The following is a 24,522-nucleotide window of genomic DNA, read 5'->3' as shown; positions in this document are numbered from 1 at the left end:
ATGGTCAGAGATGTTCTACAGTATGACAAAAGCAAGACATTGATGGATGGTGCACGACGACAGATGGTAAACCTACTGGTGGCTGACATGATGGAAGTTCATGGGTAAGGACTGAATGTTCCCTTTGGTGCCAATCATGTTTTCACAAATACTGTTATTAATGTCCATTTTGAAAACCGTTGCTAAATTGCTAAAAGCAATTGATTACTGTTCTCCTAAAGCAATAAGGCATACTTTTAAAGCTTGGAAAAATAATATTTTCTATTTTTTAAAGGAGGATCCCGCCAACCTCTGTGCGAACAAAATATGCTCTTGGCATCATCACTCTGTTTCCCTGTCTCAGAGATCCATACTCAGAAAATGGATATGTAAGTTAAGTTTATAAATGTGTGGCCTATATTAGAATTTATGGAATGTATATGTGTGTTTGTTGTACAATTGCCCTGTAGTGCTGTGGCCTCTGTGTTCTCAGTTTAGCTTATTCTTTTTCATTTTTTAGGAGCACTACTATGACGCAGAGAGTGGATCTGGCTACTTGGCCTGGAGGATAAAGACAGTGCAGCACTGCTGTTCAGTCCCGGAGATGCTCCACCAGCGCTACCTATCAAGATGGTCCAAAGAGCAAGAGGGAGTTTCTCCTGACTTGCAAGCAACTGATTGGTGAGGAATGCTGTGAGGCAATATCCTTAATGAAGCATTCAGCTGATGGATCAGTTGTCAAAGAGAAGATGAAGGCAACATTTCAGTACCGGCAAGCACTGGTTCCAGACCAGCAAGGCTCCTCAACAGTCCTGGATGTGTTCCCGCGTTTCCTCCATACTCCTGGCTTGGTAAGAAAGACATGCCTAATTTTGAATAACTTATTTGTAAACAATTACTGTAGACATACAGGTTGAGTTGCACAAGCTTTCAAATATTGGAAGTTCTCTAGTGGATGGTCTTATGTCTGGGAGGGGTTGCAAGGACTCAAAGTGTTTCTTCTGTACATTGATCAAGACTTCACCATGATGTTTGGAGAGGAGGCTTCTGGGCGATTTTTGGCAAAATGGCCCACTTTCTTCCAACCAAGGATCTTGGCAGACTGCAAGAACCAGAATTCAAATGAGTTGGGTGAGTGTTTCCTCTTTAAAATATTTTGTTTACGTAAAAGCTTCTGAGACCTTTAAATCAAATCTGTTGCATAATCATGATTTAAGTGTATTTTCAGTTGTAAATGATTATGACAATGTTATATTTTCATCTACTTTGCCCCAAGGTTGGGACAGTGACCTGTCAAGCATTCTGCTGTTGGTTCACCTACTTCCCCCAACCTCAAAAGGCCACAAGAAGAATGCTAAAATTAGCTCATATCAAGCTGTCAATCATGTTGTGAGATATCTGAGGGTAGGCATTATTATTATTATTTTGTTAATGCAATTGTTATAACACTGACACTTTTATTTGAATGCTCATAGTGCTCTATATCTCTACGTTTTTGCAGATTGGAACCAGTGTTGAGACCTTCCTTGCACGTTTGGAACCAGGACAGCCCTTCCTGCTGTGCGTTGGTGAACAGAAGAACAACATTCAACGGTTCTATGTCATCGTTGACCACAAGGCCATCCCTTGCAAGGCCCAGACATCCCTGGCCGCCTTCGATGAACTCTTCAAAGCACACTTCATCTTCAGTGTTAACTACCATGAATCCCTCAACAGCTTCTACACGTTCATCCAAACCACGGTGTTCAACATAGACGTGGGAAGTGCCAAGGAATGTCCCAGAGTCAAGGAGCTCAGAGCAAGGTTCCTGCACACTGACATTTGAAGTGACACACGTCGTTTGATTTAAAAATGCTCATTTGTTTTATTTGTAAGGGACACCACAAAAGTTCTGCATTGCTATGTCAGCATTTGAAATTTCACCATGGTTTGTATCCGGGAAAGACATTACGTTTGAAATGTGGTGAGCCGGAATGTTCCTTATCATTTTGCACTTATTCAGGGTTAAAGAAACACCTCCTCCGTTTGCACAGAGACACTGGTTCAACAAATACTATGGACAATGTGGACACTCAAAGACAAAGGGATGAGCCATCAAGTTCTCAGGCAGTCTGTACTGACACCAGTAACCACCAGGTTACTGTTAACAAGCAGCATGTGTTAAACATGTGTGGTTCTGTTGTAGCACAGTTACAAGCATCAGGTGTTGCTGAGAGCACTGTCCAAGCAATGGTAGGGTCCATGGAAGAGCTTGTAAATGATATTCATAGACAAGCAAGAGATTCTGTTCTCAATTGCACTTCAGAGATTCACGGCACGGATTTAGGAAAAAAGATGGAAAACAGTTTTGATCAACTAGAAAATCCCTTTACATTCTTTAATACAGGAGCCAAACGACAGAGGTTCTTTGAGGAAAAGTGGGAAATTGTTGAACCTGTTGAATACGTTCTTGGGGTCAGATTTGATGTACGCAGAGATGGAACGACAGGAGTTTACAATCAGATACCTGTAACGGATACATTTGTGTATGTACCTTTATTGGGAACCCTGAAGTCTATGTTTAAGAACAGTGGACTTTGTGACATTTTTCTGCAGGCAAAACAACATGAAGAAGGTACTTATAAAGATATATGTGATGGTTCATACTTTAAAAGTAATGATTTGTTTTCCCGGCAAAAACATGCTCTACAGATTCAACTTTATTATGACGATTTTGAGACAGCAAATCCCTTAGGCTCAAAGAAGGGTTACACAAACCTGGTTGTATTTACTTTATATTGAGAAACCTCCCCCAAAATGTAATTCCGTATTGATGAATATTCATGTTGTGGCACTATTTCATTCACAAGACCTGAAAAAATATGGATTTGATGCAATACTAAAGCCTCTCATTGATGATGTTAAAATCCTCGAAACTGAAGGAATAGAGGTGCCTTTCTCTGACTCGCCATTGCTAGGATCTGTTGTTCAAGTAACAGGTGATAATCTAGGTTTACACGGGCTGTTTGGTTTTGTTGAGTCTTTCAGCGCAACATATTGTTGTAGGTTTTGTTTAACTACTAAGGAAGATTTACAGTCTGTCTTCACAGAAGATGACCCCAGCATGGTTTCTGGTACAAAGGAGATCCATACAGATCATTGTGCAGCACTGCAGGGAAATCCTATCTTGGTTACAACATTTGGTGTCAAGAAGACATGCTTGCTCAACACGTTACGCTTTTCCCACACCTCTGATAACTACGCGGTTGACATCATGCACGATTTGCTTGAAGGTGTAGTGCAATACGAACTGAAACTTGTCTTTCAGTACCTTGTCAATAAGAAGTACCTATCTCTGGAAACACTGTCACAGAGGATCCAAAGTTTCAACTATGGTTATATTGAGAGACGAAACAGGCCAAGTGGGTTGAAAATGGATGAGAGTAGCAAAGATCTTGGATTGAATGCAATTCAGTCATGGTGTCTTTTGCGAAATGCTCCCATTATTTTTGGTGATGTAGTTGAAAGAAACAACAGTTATTGTAATTTGCTTGTCCTTGATTCAGATTGTGAATATAGTCTTTTCACCGATGATTACAAATGGTATGACATATTATTTGAAGCATTTAATTAATGATCACCACAAGCTGTTCAGATCTTTGTTTCCTGAGAGAAGACTTATTCCAAAGCATCACTTTATGATACATTATCCAAGGTGTATTCGAAAAATAGGTCCACTCCTCCACGTATGGTGCATGAGATTTGAGGCCAAACATAATTTTTTCAAAAGATCAGTTAAGAATTTCAAAAATATCACAAAAACCTTGGTAAGACAACACCAGAGACAACTAGCTTATCACTGGGAGAATTTCCATTTTCAGAGGTTTGAGTTTGGTCCAGTGCGGGAGGAAATGATTGACAGCTTGGAGGGTGGTGAGACTTTAAGTGCAGTGTTTAATGTAAATGCATACTGTGACATGTCAACTACTAACTGGGTGAAGAACTATGGAACTGAGTATCAAATTGGAATGTTTGTTTTGATTAGAACGGATACAGAAATTCCTGTTTTTGTAAAGATCATCAATATCATTATAAATGAAGACCAAGCTTTGTTTTTGACTTGCAAAGTTGACACACTTTATTTTGATGACCACTTTAATGCATACTGTGTCGAGGAGAGAACTGATTCATTTTCTGTAATTTCTTTGGAGGATTTAATCTATTACAGACCCTATGACAAACAGTTTTCTAATGAGATGGATGGAAAAACATACATAGTGCCACATTGCCATATTGTGTGAACTTTGCTTTTGATGACTGTTAGGAAAAGATGTAAAGCCAATGCTGTGTTATGTGGTGTGCTTACACAAATACAGTTTCATGTTAACTGCAAACCTCTTTGAATTGCTGAGTCTTTCTTTCTTTCTTGTATATAGTTATAGTTTTTAAAGGAATAATATCACACAGAGTGTGTAAATGGGATTAGGGATTATAAATCGACTCCCTACAGTGTTTTTAAAATATGAATCAACTCTATAAAGAGTTAAATATTGAGTTACATTTTACATCCTCAATAGTGTTAATATGACTTTAACTCTATTTAGTGTTATAAAAATGACACTTGTGGTGTTAACTTTTGACACTGCACAATAGTGTTGCTTAAATTTAACACTGGCCAGTGTTGTCCGGTGTTAAATTTCAACTATAGAGAGAGTTGCTGGAACTCTGTAAGAGTGTTAATTCTTTAACACTTTCAAAAGTGTAGTTTTAACACCCTACAGGTTGGACCTATATAAACACTTTGAAAGTGTTGTATTTGACTCTATAGGAGTTGAATTAACACTGCTGATTTTGCTGTGTAGCGGGCCAATTAAAAATGGCCCGCGGGCCGCAGTTTGGACACCCCTGCACTAAACAGCCTCTTCTGGTCGTTTCTTGGCTGTGACAGCTTGTGTTTTAACATAAGACAGTCGGCCTGGATGTGTCCGGGTTGTGTTGTAACATAAGACAGTCGGCCTGGATGTGTCCGGGTTGTGTTGTAACATAAGACAGTCGGCCTGGATGTGTCCGGGTTGGGGACAATAGGAACACTCCCGTTCCTGGCGTGGTGGACGAGACGGCATTCTGTCCGGGCAGAAGGAGGAACAACCCTACTCTCATATCGGGGAGTCCCAAAGGTTTGTGTGTGAACACAAACTCATCAGCAAGCACAGCAGCTGGTGTAACGTCCCAACGTTTTGCTCATTGACATAAGTCACGAGCCCATCAGGCAGACTGTTCTTGAACTCTTCGAGGAGAATTAATTCTGAGAGTCAACATTAGTGCGTTGCTTGCTTTGCACCATCGGTTAAACAGAGACTCCATGAAAGTTCTACCAGGTGATTTTCTACAAGTTCTGAACTTTTGTCTCTCTGCCTCAGGCACTAGTCCGTAGCAGAAGCACAGCTGTGTTGATCGCTTCATAAGACAAACTATCCTCCAGAGAGAGCAGACACAATCTCCTGGGCTTTACCCGTCAGTGTACACTGGAGCAGGACAGACCAGACCTCTTCAGACCATGTCAGGGAGCTAGCAACTCGCTCAAAAGCAACAACACACAAGTCTACTTCCGCCTCTCGAAATAGAGGAACTAACCCTACATTCCTGCTCACAACGAAACCTCCCGCAGCCGCGGAGGGACCAGTGTGTATGGACCCAGAGCAGGGAGTCCAAACCACGGCCCGCTACACATTCTATAAACATAATGAACATGAAACATAATGAACATGAAACATAATGAACATGAAACATAATGAATATGAAACATAATGAACATGAAACATAATGAACATAATGAAACATGAAACATAATGAACATGAAACATAATGAATATGAAACATAATGAACATGAAACATAATGAACATGAAACATAATGAACATGAAACATAATGAACATGAAACATAATGAACATGAAACATAATGAAACATGAAACATAATGAACATGAAACATAATGAACATGAAACATAATGAATATGAAACATAATGAACATGAAACATAATGAACATGAAACATAATGAACATGAAACATAATGAACATGAAACATAATGAAACATGAAACATAATGAACATGAAACATAATGAATATGAAACATAATGAACATGAAACATAATGAACATGAAACATAATGAAACATGAAACATAATGAACATGAAACATAATGAATATGAAACATAATGAACATGAAACTAAACATAATGAACATGAAACATAATGAATATGAAACATAATGAACATGAAACATAATGAAACATGAAACATAATGAATATGAAACATAATGAATATGAAACATAATGAACATGAAACATAATGAATATGAAACATAATGAACATGAAACATAATGAACATGAAACATAATGAACATGAAACATATGAAACATAATGAAACATGAAACATAATGAACATGAAACATAATGAAACATAATGAACATGAAACATAATGAACATGAAACATAATGAACATGAAACATAATGAACATGAAACATAATGAACATGAAACATAATGAACATGAAACATAATGAACATGAAACATAATGAACATGAAACATAATGAACATGAAACATAATGAAACATAATGAATATGAAACATAATGAAACATGAAACATAATGAAATGAAACATAATGAACATGAAACATAATGAAACATGAAACATAATGAACAAACATAATGAAACACAATGAAACATAATGAACATGAAACATAATGAACATGAAACATAATGAAACATAATGAATATGAAACATAATGAACATGAAACATAATGAACATGAAACATAATGAACATGAAACATAATGAACATGAAACATAATGAACATGAAACATAATGAACATGAAACATAATGAATATGAAACATAATGAACATGAAACATAATGAAACATGAAACATAATGAACATGAAACATAATGAATATGAAACATAATGAACATGAAACATAATGAAACATAATGAACATGAAACATAATGAACATGAAACATAATGAAGATGAAACATAATGAACTGAAACATAATGAACATGAAACATAATGAACATGAAACATAATGAACATGAAACATAATGAACATGAAACATAATGAATATGAAACATAATGAACATGAAACATAATGAACATGAAACATAATGAACATGAAACATAATGAATATGAAACATAATGAACATAATGAAGATGAAACATAATGAACATGAAACATAATGAATATGAAACATAATGAAACATGAAACATAATGAATATGAAACATAATGAACATGAAACATAATGAACATGAAACATAATGAAAACATAATGAAACATAATGAAACATAATGAACATTAACATAATGAACATGAAACATAATGAACATGAAACATAATGAACATGAAACATAATGAACATGAAACATAATGAACATGAAACATAATGAACATGAAACATAATGAACATGAAACATATGAACATGAAACATAATGAATATGAAACATAACATAAACATGAAACATAATGAACATGAAACATAATGAACATGAAACATAATGAATATGAAACATAATGAACATGAAACATAATAAGACATGAAACATAATGAACATTATAATGAAACATGAAACATAATGAAGCCATAATGAACATGAAACATAATGAATATGAAACATAATGAACATGAAACATAATGAACATGAAACATGAAACATAATGAACATGATAAGACATGAAACATAATGAACATGAAACATAATGACTGAAACATAATGAACATGAAACATAATAAGACATGAAACATAACATAATGAACATGAAACATAATGAAACTGAAACATAATGAACATTATAATGAAACATAATGAACATGAAACATAATGAACTGAAACATTATAAGACTGAAGCATAATGAACATGAAACATAATGACATGAAACATAATGAACATGAAACATAATGAACATGAAACATAACTAAATGAAACATAATGAACATGAAACATAATGAACATGTATAATGAAACCTGCACTTAGTGCTGCGTTCACACCAACAACTAACATTAAAGTCTGAAGACATAACTAACATTATAAGATGGCAGCATTAGCCATAACTAACATTATAAGACTGAATCACATAACATTTGTATGATTTATTTATTCTAAGACTGAAGCCATAACTAACATTATAAGACTGAAGCATAACTAACATTATAAGACTGAAGCCATAACTAACATTATAAGACTGAAGCATAACTAACATTATAAGACTGAAGCCATAACTAACATTATAAGACTGAAGCATAACTAACATTATAAGACTGAAGCCATAACTAACATTATAAGACTGAAGCATAACTAACATTATAAGACTGAAGCCATAACTAACATTATAAGACTGAAGCCATAACTAACATTATAAGACTGAAGCCATAACTAACATTATAAGACTGAAGCATAACTAACATTATAAGACTGAAGCCATAACTAACATTATAAGACTGAAGCATAACTAACATTATAAGACTGAAGCATAACTAACATTATAAGACTGAAGCATAACTAACATTATAAGACTGAAGCCATAACTAACATTATAAGACTGAAGCCATAACTAACATTATAAGACTGAAGCCATAACTAACATTATAAGACTGAAGCATAACTAACATTATAAGACTGAAGCCATAACTAACATTATAAGACTGAAGCCATAACTAACATTATAAGACTGAAGCATAACTAACATTATAAGACTGAAGCATAACTAACATTATAAGACTGAAGCATAACTAACATTATAAGACTGAAGCATAACTAACATTATAAGACTGAAGCTGCGGGCCGGACTGACATGCCTGGTCTAGAAGTAACACAAAGCGTTTTAAATGATAATAACCAGAAAATAATGGTGTGGGGGGACAAGTTAATAACACACACTAATACATTAACAATCCTGCAAATAATTGTAGCCATTCAAATGTCCAGGGTGCCACATATTCGTATTCGTTTACTGCACTTATCCTATTCATAGTAGTTTGTAACACTTATTGTATTCGTATTAGTTTGTTCCAATTATTGTTTTCGTAGTAATCTGCCTCTGCACTATACTTTTGCTCTGGTTTATGCTCTTAGATGCTTGTCTAAGAAAGGAGATGCACTTATGACTTCTGGTGACTAGTAGTTCTCTTGAATACCTATGTTGAATACACTTCCTGTAAGTCGCTTTGGATAAAAGCGTCTGCTACATGACTGTAATGTAATGTAATGTAATGTAATGTAATGTAATATAATGTAATGTAATGTAATGGAATGGAATGGAATGGAATATAATGTTGGTGACAACCTGGTCTCGCGTCTCTGGAGCGCCTCTTCAATGAACCCGAACCGGGCCTGTGACGAGGTGTCGAACGCTGGTTAATTGTATTATCTTTATTTAATGTTTTATTATCTTTATTTAATTTTATTACCTTTATTTAATGTTTTAATATTTCATTATCTTTATTTAATTGTATTATCTTTATTTAATGTTTCATTATCTTTATTTAATTTGTTATCTTTATTTAATTGTATTATCTTTATTTAATGTTTCATTATCTTCATTTAATTTGATTATCTTTATTTAATGTTTTATTATCTTTATTTAATGTTTTATTATCTTTATTTAATTGTATTATCTTTATTTAATGTTTATTATCTTTATTTAATGTTTTATTATCTTTATTTAATGTTTCATTATCTTTATTTAATTGTATTATCTTTATTTAATGTTTCATTATCTTTATTTAATTTTATTATCTTTATTTAATGTTTTATTATCTTTATTTAATTGTATTATCTTTATTTAATTGTTTATATTATCTTTATTTAATGTTTTATTATCTTTATTTAATGTTTCATTATCTTTATTTAATGTTTTATTATCTTTATTTAATTGTATTATCTTTATTTAATTGTATTATCTTTATTTAATTTTGTCTTTATTATCATTTATTTAATGTTTTATTATCTTTATTTAATTGTATTATCTTTATTTAATGTTTTATTATCTTTATTTAATTGTATTATCTTTATTTAATGTTTCATTATCTTTATTTAATGTTTCATTATCTTTATTTAATTGTATTGTCTTTATTTAATGTTTATCTTTATTAATTGTATTATTTTAATGTGTATTATCTTTATTTAATTGTATTATCTTTATTTAATTGTATTGTATTTATTTAATGGGTAGGTTTTCATGGTTTGTCACAGTAGCGGTGCAGTGACGTCACGTTATGATGTGTTCCCCGTACCGGACAATCCTGCAAATAATTGTAGCCATTCAAATGTCCAGGGTGCCACACCTGGACTCAGCCACATCTATGTCGTGCTGTAGCACCGTAGTGCGGGTAGGCACATCTCCAAACAGACAGGGGAACTCAGAGACAAGGCAGAGTAGGTCAGCTTCCTGCTCCCTGCTTAAATGAGGCATTAAGGATGGAAGTTTCACCAACATTTCTGAATTGGACAACCGAGGGGTCTGTTGCTGGGCTGTGCGTAAACTCAGGCCATCCTCATCACTCACTGTGAGAGAAGTAGTAGAGCTCACAGGCCGCACTGCGCGTCTCAGGCTGGACGTCGCCTCTAGGACAGTCATTTTTCAGCATATTAATATGACACACTCTGGTTTTCCGTCTTCTATCAGGGTCCTGACAACATAATCGGCAGCACTCAACCTCCTGTCAATGGTGTAAGGTCCTGAAGACGAGCACTCATTGAAGTACCTGGAATGGGCAGTAACACTAAAACCTGGTGACTCTTGCACTATTTCCCTGACTGCACATAGAGCCAAAGGAAGGCCTTCATCCCATTCCCTACCGCTCTCCATGATGTATTAACACTGACTTAACCAACTACCAATTCCACAAGCATTTGGTTTGATCATATGAAACGTAGTTTACAGTAATTACTTAGTTTATGTCCCACAGCGTGAGATCCTTTGAACTTCCACTGTGGAAGAATAAAACACAGACAGTCAAACTATGGTTGCAGTCCCAAGTTTAACAGGAATTTAACAATAAACACAAGTTAATTATTTACACTGTTACACTATTAACAAACGGTTTCTCATGTGCAAAACTAATGTAAATATGTCGACGTATAACAGCCGTGTTTTGCGTCCCCAAATATGTAATGAAACCGTTGCTGATTGTATGGATGTTGCTACTTGTATACAAGAGCTAAGTGATGTTCGTGATGGTCTGAGAGAATGTGAGTTTGAGGGACTGACATCAAGACCAGGATCAGTCTCCTAGCGAGCGTGTGATTATGTTTGCTTCTTCCTACTGTACAATATATGTGCGAATAAATTATTATTATTATTATTATATATCTATATATTTATACATATCAGATGAATACCTCTTCTTTATAAGAGAAATGACATCACATGAAAACACTCAGAGACCACATCTTGTTTTAAATACTGAATACTCAGACGTTGGATCCTCCAACTGTAAAATAAATCATTTTGTTGAATTTCTTATAACGTTAATAATAATTTTATTTTCAAAACTAACCACTTGAGTTTAGTTCATTTGTTTGTTTGAATCAAAACTACATTATTAGTTATAGATTTTAGTTAAATGTTCCTTTAGTGTGCTTTTAAATAAAAAGGAACAAACATGCTTTGATCAGAGGCCAACTTTTTATTCTTCTTTTTAAATGAACCTGAATTTTTTTGGTTTATAGTTTTTAATTATTTACTGATCGTGATTATGAATATAAAATGAGACCTTTAATATTTTTTAGTAAACTCTTTAAACACAAGGATTCTCCAAGGCACACTGCTGCATCTGCTTTAATTAAAATGTTAATATTTATTATCTACTATTCTGATTATTGGCTGCTGTCTCTTTTTGTGATGTTTAAGTTTTAATCTCCATCCTCAACAACATGGCGCCCTCTGGTGTCTGAAGACTACACACACACACACACACACACACACACACACACACACACACACACACTCACACACACACACACACACTCACACACTCACACACACACACACACACACACACACACACACACACACACACACACACACACACACACACACACACACACACACACACACACACACACACACACACACTGATGACACACACACACACACACATTTAACACACACATGGATGTTCATGTTCACTGATGAAGCTCTTGGAGACTTTCTTCATCATTTAATGCAAAACATGAAATGTTAGTGCGCCTCTATACTAACATTCACGGTAATGTTAAACATGACGAATGTTAGTGCGCCTCTATACTAACATTCACGGTAATGTTTCAGGTGCGCCTCTATACTAACATTCACGGTAATGTTAGTGCGCCTCTATACTAACATTCACGGTAATGTTAGTGCGCCTCTATACTAACATTCACGGTAATGTTAGTGCGCCTCTATACTAACATTCACGGTAATGTTAGTGCGCCTCTATACTAACATTCACGGTAATGTTAGTGCGCCTCTATACTAACATTCACGGTAATGTTAGTGCGCCTCTATACTAACATTCACGGTAATGTTAGTGCTCTATACTAACATTCACGGTAATGTTAGTGCGCCTCTATACTAACATTCACGGTAATGTTAGTGCGCCTCTATACTAACATTCACGGTAAACGCATCCAAACAGAGCAGGAGGGGTCGACGTGAGACAACTTCAGGTTTTCAAAATAAGATGTCAACAAATATATGGAAATAAGATTAATTTTATTTTATTCACATTAAGAATGAATTCAGTTACCTGCATCACGTGACTGACTAACATTTTCACTGTACCAATTGTATATTATATTTCATATTTAACAAAGTCATAACTCCTACATTTGTACCTTCAAATAATTGTCAAGTGGACACAAATAGTTTTTTTTTTTTAATTTTTAAAGTGCTATAAACATTTCTCAATAATTCCAGACATACCTGATGTATATGTGTTCAAACTAAAAATCAAACATTTTTAATGTACCAATTAAAAGATATTTCAAAGTAAAAGTCCTCCATTAGAGCAGTCAAAAGATATATAAAGTATCTCTGAACACACTCACTAAACATAAAACGTTTTTATTGTAGTAGTTTAAATATTTTTCATTATTTTTATTTAATTGTATTATCTTTATTTAATGTTTTATTATGTTTATTTAATGTTTCATTATTTTTATTTAATTGTATTGTCTTTATTTAATTCTATTATCTTTATTTAATGTTTCATTATATTTATTTAATGTTTCATTATATTTATTTAATTGTATTGTCTTTATTTAATTGTATTGTCTTTATTTAATGTTTATTGTCTTTATTTAATTGTATTGTCTTTATTTAATTGTATTATCTTTATTTAATTTTATTATCTTTATTTAATGTTTTTTATTGTCTTTATTTAATTGTATTATCTTTATTTAATGTTTTATTATGTTTATTTAATTGTATTATGTTTATTTAATGTTTATGTTTATTTAATGTTTCATTATGTTTATTTAATTGTATTATTTTATTTAATTGTATTATCTTTATTTAATTGTATTATCTTTATTTAATTGTATTGTCTTTATTTAATTGTATTGTCTTTATTTAATTGTATTATCTTTATTTAATTGTATTATCTTTATTTAATTGTATTATCTTTATTTAATTGTTTTCAATTGTATTGTCTTTATTTAATGTTTCATTATCTTTACTTAGGTTTTCATGGTTTGTCGGTGCAGTGACGTCACTATGACGTGTCCCGGTGTACCGGAGGACCACGGCTCATCCTCCTCTAGCTCTGCTAGCTAGAGGAGGATGAGCCGTCCGGGAGCTCGAGGAGCCGTCCCGGTAGAATCCCGGTGACCGGAGGACCCGGATGTAGTCAATAGGTTCGTTCACCGGCGATCACCGCGCAATGCATGCCGGGTAGATTTGGGGTTTTTTGGGTTTTGTTTTTTTTCAATAACTTTATTGGGACATTTGTTCAAACATATAAAACTTAACTTATAATTTAGCCATTTATTTATTTTCAAATGATGTTTGTATTATTCATTGTTATTTTATATACTGCCATATGTTCAGGTTGGGGGTCATTTATGTATGTAGATTGTGTTAAATGTATAAAACCAATAAATATTAAAAAGTGTATTTATTAAGACCATGGACAGATATGTGGTAATGTGGAAGTCTTCCCAGGAGGATCATTTAACAGAACAGCAGCATAAGCAGCAACATGATGATGAAAACATGACTGGACCAGTTAACCTTCTGTGTCAGCTGCGTCACATGATCATCTCTCAGCCAGTCTACAATGCTGCTCGTGGGTTCAAAACCTTTATTTTCAAAATAAGAGTTCACTGTAACTCGAGCTTCATCCATGATGAACAGATCAGAACTCAAACTGCTTTCAAAGAACCAAAGAAACAAGACGTTTTGTTTTTAACATTAAGGTTATTTAATTACATCAAATATGAAAAACTCATCCGTGGTTTTCTGATCTCACAACTGAAACTGTTCCTCATTCAGGGTCGTCTCATTAGGATTCATTAAGGCCGGTTCAGGTCACGACCAGCCTCGTGTGTGGAAAAGAATGTGAATCAATAGTTTACTCAATAAATCATTTATTAACTTGTTAAGTTTACTGAACCAGTCGGATCATTTCTTTATCACCGTGACGACACGAGGATCTGATCCCAGAGCAGAGAACGAAGTTTATTAACTTTTATGGAGAGAAACGTTTTATTTATTTGCTGCCCGAGATGCTCGATGGGTTCGTTCTCCGCTGGTGGAGGTGGAATGTTTCAGGAGCAAAGCATCATGGGACGGGATAAGTTATGTGAATGTACATGTGGAGACTCGGTGGAGTGCATCTAATTAAAACAATGTTTATGTTAATTATCAGTCTGATAAACTTTAGGAACATCTGTACAGAACTCATGATGTCATCATCACACAGCCGAACATCAGCGTGACAGAAGGAGCTCAGTCGGCGAGGACGTCGTCCGGCGGGGTCATGAGGTCATCTTTTAAAGAGCGGGGTCATCCGGGTCCAGTCGGGGGTCAAAGGTCAGAACGTGTCACTGCTCGATCTGCTGCGTGTCAGTGATGGTGGAGACGGCGCCCTGGCCTTTGCTGACGTCACTGATACACGCCCACTGACCGTCCATCGACTCCTTCCACAGCGTCACCTACAGGGGGATCGAACACACGGGTCAGAGGAAGTAAACAACGTGAAGCTTAGTTTATAAACGGAATATATGTATATATATATATATATATATATATATATATATATATATATATATATATATATATAAATATATAATATATAATATATAATATCTACCGCTCCACCCGGAGTGTAGCCAGTCCTCCGAACTTGAGCTGGGAGCAGATGTCCCTAATGAAGTAATAAACTTCTAGTGTCTGTGGTTAGTTCAGTGTCTGTAACAACAGTAGGACAGAGCTTTAAATTATTATTAAATGAGCATTAAATGAGCATTAAATGAGCATTAAATGAGCATTAAACGAGTATTAAGTGAGCATTAAATGAGCATTAAATGAGTATTGAATGAGCATTAAGTGAACATTAAGTGAGCATGAAATGGGACATATTTTAGACGTCTACAAGTGGTTCAAAAGTGAAAGTTTATTTTTGATATGTTGTTTTTATATTTGCATTGTTTGGGACAAGCATGTGCTGCTTCTTGTTGTTTCTTCAGGTGCTGATCCAGGAACAGCTACACACTGAACACACACTCAGTGTCCAGTTTATTAGGGACAGCAGCTCCTGTTCCTTCATCATTTAATGCCAACGTTTGAATAAAACATGAAGAATGTTGCTGATGTTTCTGTGTTTTGATAAAAGAAACAAACTACAAACAAAAACACTTCTGATGTTTCAACATGTTTCTCATCTGCTCCACAGATTTATGATGAATCTTCTTCATTGAGAGTTATGTAGTGTGATTTATTTTAGAGGTTTTATTAAATAATAATATCAGAATATATCATGATGATTAATCTCTCAATTATGAACCATAAACCCATAAACCAGTATAAAATAATGATGGTGCTCAGCTTCCACAATAAGACGTCATTAATATAAGTAAGAGCATTTTATATTCTCTATAATTTGACGTCATCCTTAACTACAACTCCCATGAAGCACCGGGCCCAGAGACCCGCGCATGCGCACTAAGGAGCAGAAAGCGAAAGTGTTTGTGTGAGTTGGTCTCCGCAGTCGTTCTCGTTCCTCGTCGTTAGAGTCTCGGAGCAGTTTGACGTCCAGCGACGTGAAGAACGATGAACGTGGTTCCTCTCGTGTGTCTCTTTCTCCTGACTCGGTCCGGGACAACGTCTGCTGCTGGACACGGTGAGCACAAGATATATATCTAGATAATAATAATGTATATAGATATATATAGATATATATAATATATATAATATATATAGATATTGATCTCCATGTCTGGAGTCAGGGCGTTGACTTCCTGCTGAACAATTCACGAGCTGCTCGATATCTACTCACAAGTATTCATATCACTGAACAATACTTCACTACAGTAAAAGTACTGATACCTCACTGAACAACACTTCACTACCAGTAAAAGTACTGATACCTCACTGAACAATACTTCACTACCAGTAAAAGTACTGATACCTCACTGAACAATACTTCACTACCAGTAAAAGTACTGCGTTCAACAACCTGAGAGAAGTAAAAGTAGTTAAAGTATTGATTGATCAGTATAATGTTTTCCTATCAGATGTTTCTGGATCAATATTCCTGCTGCATTAATGTGTATTTCATGTTAACTCCTTTATATCCTGTTTGTTGGTTTAATCTGCATCAACGCACCTCTATACTAACATTCACGGTATTAATATGTAAACAGACAATCTAGAGGGAAGTGCAAAGGATAATCTGATGACAAAGAGAAAGACGAGCTCAAAGAACGAGAAACGTTTCTTGTTATTTCCTTTACGTCTGTCTGAACTTAAATACTCTCCATGTTTTTATCTTCCAGGAGTCATCAAAGTGAAACAAGACAGTGATGTTATCTTACCTTGTTCCCTCGACTCCAAGGAGAACATCGTAGCAGGTGTCTTTGACTGGAAGAAAGTAGCTCAGAGAGATCAAGGTCAGAAGGAGGTTTTCTATTATGATGCAGGTGATCATTACAACAGCGGCCGTGATGGTCAGAGTCCAGAGTTCAGAGGACGAGTCTCACATTTTCCAGATCAACTGAATCAGGGCAACGCCTCCATAATCATCAGGAACACGAAGGTGGAGGACACTGGGAGCTACACCTGTAATTTTCCACGTCTTCAGCCACCTCAAACGTTCTCCGTTGAGCTTGTTGTTGGTGAGTGTTGTAATAAAACAGGTCAGCAGTCTAGAGATGAAATCTGCTGTGAACACTCGTTGTACGAGCAGATTGTTTCTTCCATACTCCGACCTGAACGCGTCCAGGACTGACACCAACCAGTCACATCTGTGAACGTTTATCAGTTTAGATGGAAAAACTAAATCTGTTCAATTAACAGGGAAACACATTTCTGTTTTATTGTCTGACAATGTTTCACAATCACTCTAACTCGTGTTTTGTTTTACCTTTTAGATCGCGTCTTAAGAGACAGATCAGGAGACCGCACAGGTGAGTCCTGATGGCGATGACGTCAGGCTCCACCTGTCCCATGCATGACGTCATCCACAGCCCTTTACCTGTGGAAACCTCTCTGTGCTGAACTGACCGGGATCTCTGTTCTCTGCGTTCACTTCACTTTAGAGAGACTTTATTGTCTTTACAGAGTTCATACATATATATAATATATATAATAATGACGTTCAGCTGTTACAGTGGATAGTACAGTAATAAAGGATTATCTCTTCTGAGAAAAATAAATAAAATATTTAAATATATTAGCGATATAGGAGCAGGTTTAAGTACAATAAATGTTAATATTAGGACATTATATAGAGTAAACAGTTGGAGTTATGATATGAATATTAATACATTTATATTTAAACCTGTCTTAAGTTTATTAATTAATTAATAATTGTCTATTTGAAAAACCTTTGACAGTTTATTAGTTATTTATTGTGCATTGTTCACGATTTGTTGTCCATCCAGATAAAAAAACCTCATCAACACAACAAACTTCATCCACTGAATCTTTAATGAATGTAAACATAAATAAAACTAAGCAGTGTCATTAAACATCCCAGAAATAAATCTTCATCATCAGTTTCTGTTGAAAATGTTTTAGAGAGGTGTTATTGTGTTACACTCAGAGGTGTTTCTTATATTTTAAACTAAAACTTATTTTGCAAAAACAAAATTATAAAAGTCAAATCCAGTCAAATCTTTCATGAACTTCACTTTGCTACGAAAGCAGAAGTTCAACAGATCGTATGATTCATATTCATTCAGGCGGCATATTAAAATATTTTACACCAACACATCTAAGACACAATGATATTAGTGGTCTGTATACATTTTGAGGAATCTCTGTTTCATATTTCATAACTAGATTTAATGTGCAGCTCATTTACAGTAAGTTTAAAGGTTCAAACATGTTTAAATATCAGGATTTTCCATTTTTCTCTGTTTTAAACCACATTTAAATGCAGAGAAGTGATGAAATAAACATCCTGATATTATATTTTTAATTCTCTAATTATCTTTTATGATCTATTGTTTCTATAATCTTCTCAGGTGCAGCTCCAAAACCAATCATCACATCTCTTAATCAAACAAAGGACTCGTCCCTGCTGCAGTGTGAAGCTCATGGAAATCCTCGACCTGAAGTAGAATGGCGGAACAGTTCTGGAAACAAACTTCCTGCTGATGAACCAGAGTTCTCAGTGAGAGGAAACATCTCCTACGTCAAACTCAGCATCACTGTGAAGGAGACGGACCTCTATCGCTGTGTAGCCACACAGGAGAACATCAGTCATCAGATTAATGCTGAGATCCCTGTGACTATAAGTGGTGAGTTTCTTTACACATCATTCTTTAACATTCTTAATTTATACATTAACATTTCCTGTTAATAATTTGTTAACATGGAGTCACATAAAGTGTTTACTGGATAAAGTTAACTTGACACAAAATGGTGAAACAGTTCTGAGTGTAAATAAATAAATTGCTTTAATTATTTTCCAGTAAATGAAGCAACAACTGTCTCCTCTCTCCTCTCAGTAAATAATAATAATAATATAATATAATGATAATGATGATTATAATAAACACAACAATAAATATTATAATAATAAAAATGAGTATGACAATAACTATAATAACAATAATAATAATATCATACTTTGTTCTGCTAAAATACATACCTCAAAATATTAAAAAGTTCATATTAGAAAGTAATAAATACCTCAAATGAAAGATAACGAATGAACAAACACACAAACACTTTGTATCAGTGAAAATAATAAAAACATCTTCATGTGACTCAGTTCTCCTTCAGGTTGTAAACATTAATTATCTTTTAATAAGTGTAGTTATTGTGAATATTAAACCATCAGAAGCTGATGAAGATCTTCTGAATGGACTTTAAAGATGAATTCAGATTCATAAATCATGATCATAGCTGTGGATTCACAGATCAATAAATCATCAGATACAGATTGATCTGTGATCTCCTGTGAGCTGAAACAGAAGAATTGTATTCAGACTATTTTATTTACTAGAGCTGTGAAACTGAATCTGAGTCTCTCCGTGTTCTCAAAGAAGAAGGTGTAAATGTTCATTAGATTGTTCACGGGTAAAATAATGTGCAGATGTGAAGTCTGTTGAGACGTAAATGGTCCGTGAAGAAGTTCCTCATGTTCAGTCCGTGTGGACTTTGTCTGAAGTGTGTCAATGAAAGGACGTGTTTGTCTCTGAGCTCTCAGTTAAAGCTGCTGTTGAACTGGACCACGTTCTACTGAGAGCTGGTTCTGGTTCTGCTCCTCTCTGTTCACTGAATGTGAAGAACTCCTCTGAGGAGAAAGCAGTCAGAACAACAGCACACTGACTGACCTCAGGGATCAAACATAGAAGTCAATCAGCTCCTCACAGCAGGAACCTTTCTGGAGGATCAATGACACTGATCAGCTGGACCTGATAAAGAGGACACTCAGTGACAACACCAGGGCTGCTCATTAAAGACTCCATGTTTCATGTTTCACAACGTTTCATATCTGACTTTAATAGAAAGTAGAGTCAACACATCAGAAACACATTCATGAGATCAGAGAAAGATTTCAGCTCAACAAATAAACTCTCTGATCTCGTTATTGAACTCAAAGTAAACTGTGATGAAGACGAAGTCTTTACCAGATGAAGATGTTTCATAGTGAGTCATGGGGCTGGTTAATAATTCAACATGATGGTTTATCGTCTTTCAGTGGAATCATATAGTGATAAAATCATAAAAGGAGATATCATAACTAGGGGATGGTATCGGTAGGATTTTATTGATACTCGTGCTCTCATCAATACTCTTATCGGTTCTTTATGATTGTTGACAGTTATTCATAAAAGATTCATCATGTCGTTATTATTGTTGTAGGGAAACAAATAGTCTTTATTGAGCAGACAAACAAGAAGTTCTAAATCTTTAAATAAATTCTCATCTGATCAATAATCTCAGTGATGATCTTTCATTGCTTTTCCTGTTCTTCAGATTAAACTCTGTATGGATTGAGGATGAGGAGGAGGACATGAATCACCAAACATCACATGTTTTATCACTTGTTTCACTAAACAATATAATATTAATAACAGTTAATGTCTGTCATGCTTCATATTTGTCTCTCAGTCTCAACTGTATGAAAACATAATATTATTAAACTAAACCTTCTGTACTTTAACAAAGAAGCAGCAGTTTAATTAAATCTTTATTTAAATGTATTTTATTAATTGTTGATGAAAACTGCTGAGTCACACATGAAGCACATCACAAACATGAAGCTTCATCAAACTGCGTCTGTGGGAAACTTCACACTCAGTTTCTCTTTTCTTCTGAAGCTGGTTGTAGAAAAAAGAAGAAGCCTCATTCTCATATTTCACAAACAGGAAACTCGTTTCATCTTTATGATATTTGTTCTGTTTCTCCTTTTAGGCCCCGAACCAGAGAAACCACCAGGTGAGTCCTGATCTCTTCATCACCATGTCTGTGATTTAACTCTTTAAACACAAACACACTTTGGGTTCTTAAAGGTTTCTTCACTTTAAACCCATGATGATGATGATGATGATGATGATGATGATGATGATGATGATGATGATCTGTTCACTGAATGTGAAGAACTCCTCTGAGGAGAAAGCAGTCAGAACAACAGCACACTGACTGACCTCAGGGATCAAACATAGAAGAAGAAGTTCTAAATCTTTAAAACACATTCTCAGCTGATCAATGATCTCAGTGATGATCTTTGATTGATGATCCTGTTGTTCTGATCAGACTAACGTTACCTTGGTGGACGAGGATGGACGGCTGATCTCCAAACAGTACAAACTGATCATTTCTGCAGACTGATGTTCTGCTTGTTGTCCAGATGTTTCTGTGATGAACTGTTTCCTCCTGAACTAGTGAGGGTTTTATTGAGTGAAGACAAAGAGACAGAGAGGAGGTTTGAGACGAGGACGTCTCACTACAGAACTCCTAAAGAACAGACAGCAGAACCGTTAACTCTGGACCTCATCAATACTCCGTGTTTACTCCTTTAGAACCGGTTCCTGTTCAGAGTTTTGGGGTTCCTCATCGTGAAACACAACAACGTCGTCTAACTTGATAGAAACAAACACACTGACTCAGACTTCTCAGACGATCTGATGTGAAACATTTGAGGGAAAATCATTTGAAGATTTGTGGTTTTGTTTTTTACGTCTCACTTTATGTCACGACTCGTTTTAATGAGATCAACAAACAGATATTTATTTATTTATTCTCTATAACTTTACTAGAAACTGTTTTGATCATTTTGTTCTAAAGTTCTTGATGAAATGAGAAAAAGTTATTTTCATTTGTTAAAGTATTTAATTCACAGAGTTTCTAAAAACAGTCTTCACCACAAGGTTATTTCATGACTATTTATTTATTGATGAGCAGAAAACATGCTGCTTGGTGAAGAATCTGGTTCTGGAGAAATGAGAGGACTTCTATCAGGATGGAGGATTCAGGAGGAAGATGATGAAGACTCCACCTGATGGAGGTCCAGAGAAGAGAGGAAGACACACACACACACACACACACACACACACACACACTGCTAGCTCGCTGTAGCTAACGTCTGAGTGGTGAAGAGACCTTTGAGGTTCTGGTTCCTCTGAGTCGTTGTGACGTTCTACAGCTGTGAGTTCTCTCTAATACTAGAAGATCTGTACGAGATGTTCCGTCACACCGTCAGCGCTACTGTTACCGTCTGTGAACACGTCTCAGAGGACAGACATGAGGAACCAGTGTTGAGCAGCCTGACCCTCCATGTTCTCTGTTCCACCAGAAGGAACCCTGTTTTCTTCATGAACACTGAAGCTCGCTCTGGTTCTGAGCCTCTGGTTCTACTTTCATGGTGAAGGGAACCAAACAAGGAAGAGGAAGAAGAGGTGGAAGAGGAGGAGGGGGAGGAGGTTGAGGAGGATGAAGAGCAAGAGGGTGGTGGTGATGATGATGATGAAGACTCTCATCAACATCTTCAGTTTTTCTCTTTGTCTGATGTTTAATCTGCTGAGTCACATTCTGATGTTCTGCTTTCACTTTGTCTCTTTCAGGGTTTTCCACTGGAGCGGTTGTTGGTGCATTTTTGGGAGGTGTTTTAACTACTTGTCTTGGTGGGTTCCTATACAAGTGTTACAACAAACAAAAACCTAAAGAAGGTAAGTTAAAAGTATTTAATCAGCATGTTCCACAGACTCTTGATTTGTTCTTCATGTTTAGAGTTCTGTCAGTTGTTTCATCTCCTCAGTGTTTCAGCTTTCTGTTGGTGGAATCAAGTCAGCTGAGTTCTTCTTGAATATAACTTTATTTTCCTTCCTGATGATCCAACAGGAAAGAAAAAAGACCCAACAGCAGAGGAGATGATCTAACAGAAGGGAACATAGAACCACTAACAGGGAACCAACCTTCAGGAGACCCTCCGATATCCTGACTCCACATGTTTCTGTGTGATCTCCTGCTTAACAATCATATTATTCAATAACTAATCGGTCATAACTGAAGTGGATGAAATGAACGTTACTCTGCTTTTCAATTTACTGTTTTTATGTAAATTCTGTTAAAATTTGCGTCTCATTTGGATCAAAACTTGACTTTGAGGACGTTTAAAGGACAAGAGGACATTTAACCTTCAGACTTTAGATCCCTAAAAACTCATTCATAAGAGAACCATTAGATCCCTCACATCTAAACTCATTCATAAGAGAACCATTAGATCCCTCACATCTAAACTCATTCATAAGAGAACCATTAGATCCCTCACATCTAAACTCATTCATAAGAGAACCATTAGATCCCTCACATCTAAACTCATTCATAAGAGAACCGTTCTGTAGTTTTCTGATTTATTAGTTGTTCCATCAATATTATTTAACGTTCTAAACGTGGTCAGCGTCCTCTGATGTGTAAATGTTGTGATGAGGTTCTTTATGTCTCAGGAGTTGTTGACGACGCTTCTTTTAGTTTTATTTTATTAGTTTATTTAACAGAATTCATAGTGTTCACTGAGTGTTGAGGCTCTTTGACATGTTTCTGAGTGTTTACTGGAGTTCACTGATGGTTCAGCTCTTCATGGATGTTCATGTTCAGTGATGAAGCTCTCGGAGACTTTCTTCATCATTTCTATGCTTATGTTTGAGTAAAACATGAAAAATGTTGCTGTGTTTTAAAAAAAGAAACAAATTAAATACAGAAACACTTCTGATGTTTCAACATGTTTCTCGTCTGCTTGACAGATTTATGATGAATCTTCTTCATTGTGAGAGTCATGATCATAAAGTTGTTTTTATAATTCTTTGAGCTTCAGATTTATTGTTTTATAAGAATCGCGTTTCACCTCTTCTGTACCTCTTAAGCTTCCGTAGTCCCGTCTTCCCCTCACAATGTAGATTTACATTGTTGAGAGTAAGCTGTGTGAATGAATGCTGTTGTGCTATTTTGTTTCTAAATGAACCGTTTATGTTGTATGCTTTATTGACTGCTTGTACAATCACTTTATAGTTATTTGGGTCGTTTCGGCTGTTAAAATATAAGTTTTCTGACCCTTTAATTTTTGAGGTTTAGGCGCCATTTTTGCTACGTCATATATGTATATATATAAAAATTAAAATAAAAAAATAAAAAAAACGTAATTCAGAGATTTTGGCATTCATTTTTGTAAATTCTTATTTTGTATGTTTAGGAGCCAAGGTACAGGGAGAGAAGAAACAAGATAATTGATGTGGTACATTGTCTTCTGCAGGTTGTGTTTTCCTTTGTTTAATGGTATAGTTTTTGTTTTCCTTTGTTTAATGGTATAGTTTTTGTATATTAACCACCTGGTGTCGCTG

At 35.2% G+C, this 24,522-nt stretch overlaps 1 protein-coding gene across 3 annotated transcripts; it reads left to right on the top strand.

The window, feature by feature from the left end:
* The first annotated feature begins 16,192 nt into the window (after positions 1-16,192).
* LOC129116652 (V-set and immunoglobulin domain-containing protein 1-like) lies at positions 16,193-23,327 on the top strand. Of its 3 annotated transcripts, none has more exons than XM_054627444.1 (7): positions 16,193-16,352; positions 17,008-17,346; positions 17,602-17,631; positions 18,697-18,975; positions 21,101-21,124; positions 22,750-22,854; positions 23,027-23,327. In XM_054627444.1, the coding sequence occupies exons 1-7, from the start codon at positions 16,283-16,285 to the stop codon at positions 23,062-23,064; spliced, it is 885 nt and encodes a 294-aa protein (XP_054483419.1). In that variant the 5' UTR covers positions 16,193-16,282; the 3' UTR covers positions 23,065-23,327. The 3 variants fall into 3 exon arrangements, with proteins under 3 accessions (XP_054483419.1, XP_054483418.1, XP_054483420.1); XM_054627443.1 differs by having other exon boundaries at positions 17,602-17,637; positions 18,700-18,975; XM_054627445.1 differs by lacking the exons at positions 22,750-22,854; positions 23,027-23,327 and adding an exon at positions 22,482-22,743 and having other exon boundaries at positions 17,602-17,637; positions 18,700-18,975.
* Positions 23,328-24,522: the final 1,195 nt, after the last annotated feature.

Source organism: Anoplopoma fimbria, unplaced genomic scaffold, assembly GCF_027596085.1.
Source record: "Anoplopoma fimbria isolate UVic2021 breed Golden Eagle Sablefish unplaced genomic scaffold, Afim_UVic_2022 Un_contig_8874_pilon_pilon, whole genome shotgun sequence".
Lineage (NCBI taxonomy): Eukaryota > Metazoa > Chordata > Actinopteri > Perciformes > Anoplopomatidae > Anoplopoma > Anoplopoma fimbria.
The sequence above is the reverse complement of the archived record's forward strand: the minus strand, read 5'-3'. Positions and strand labels throughout refer to the sequence as shown.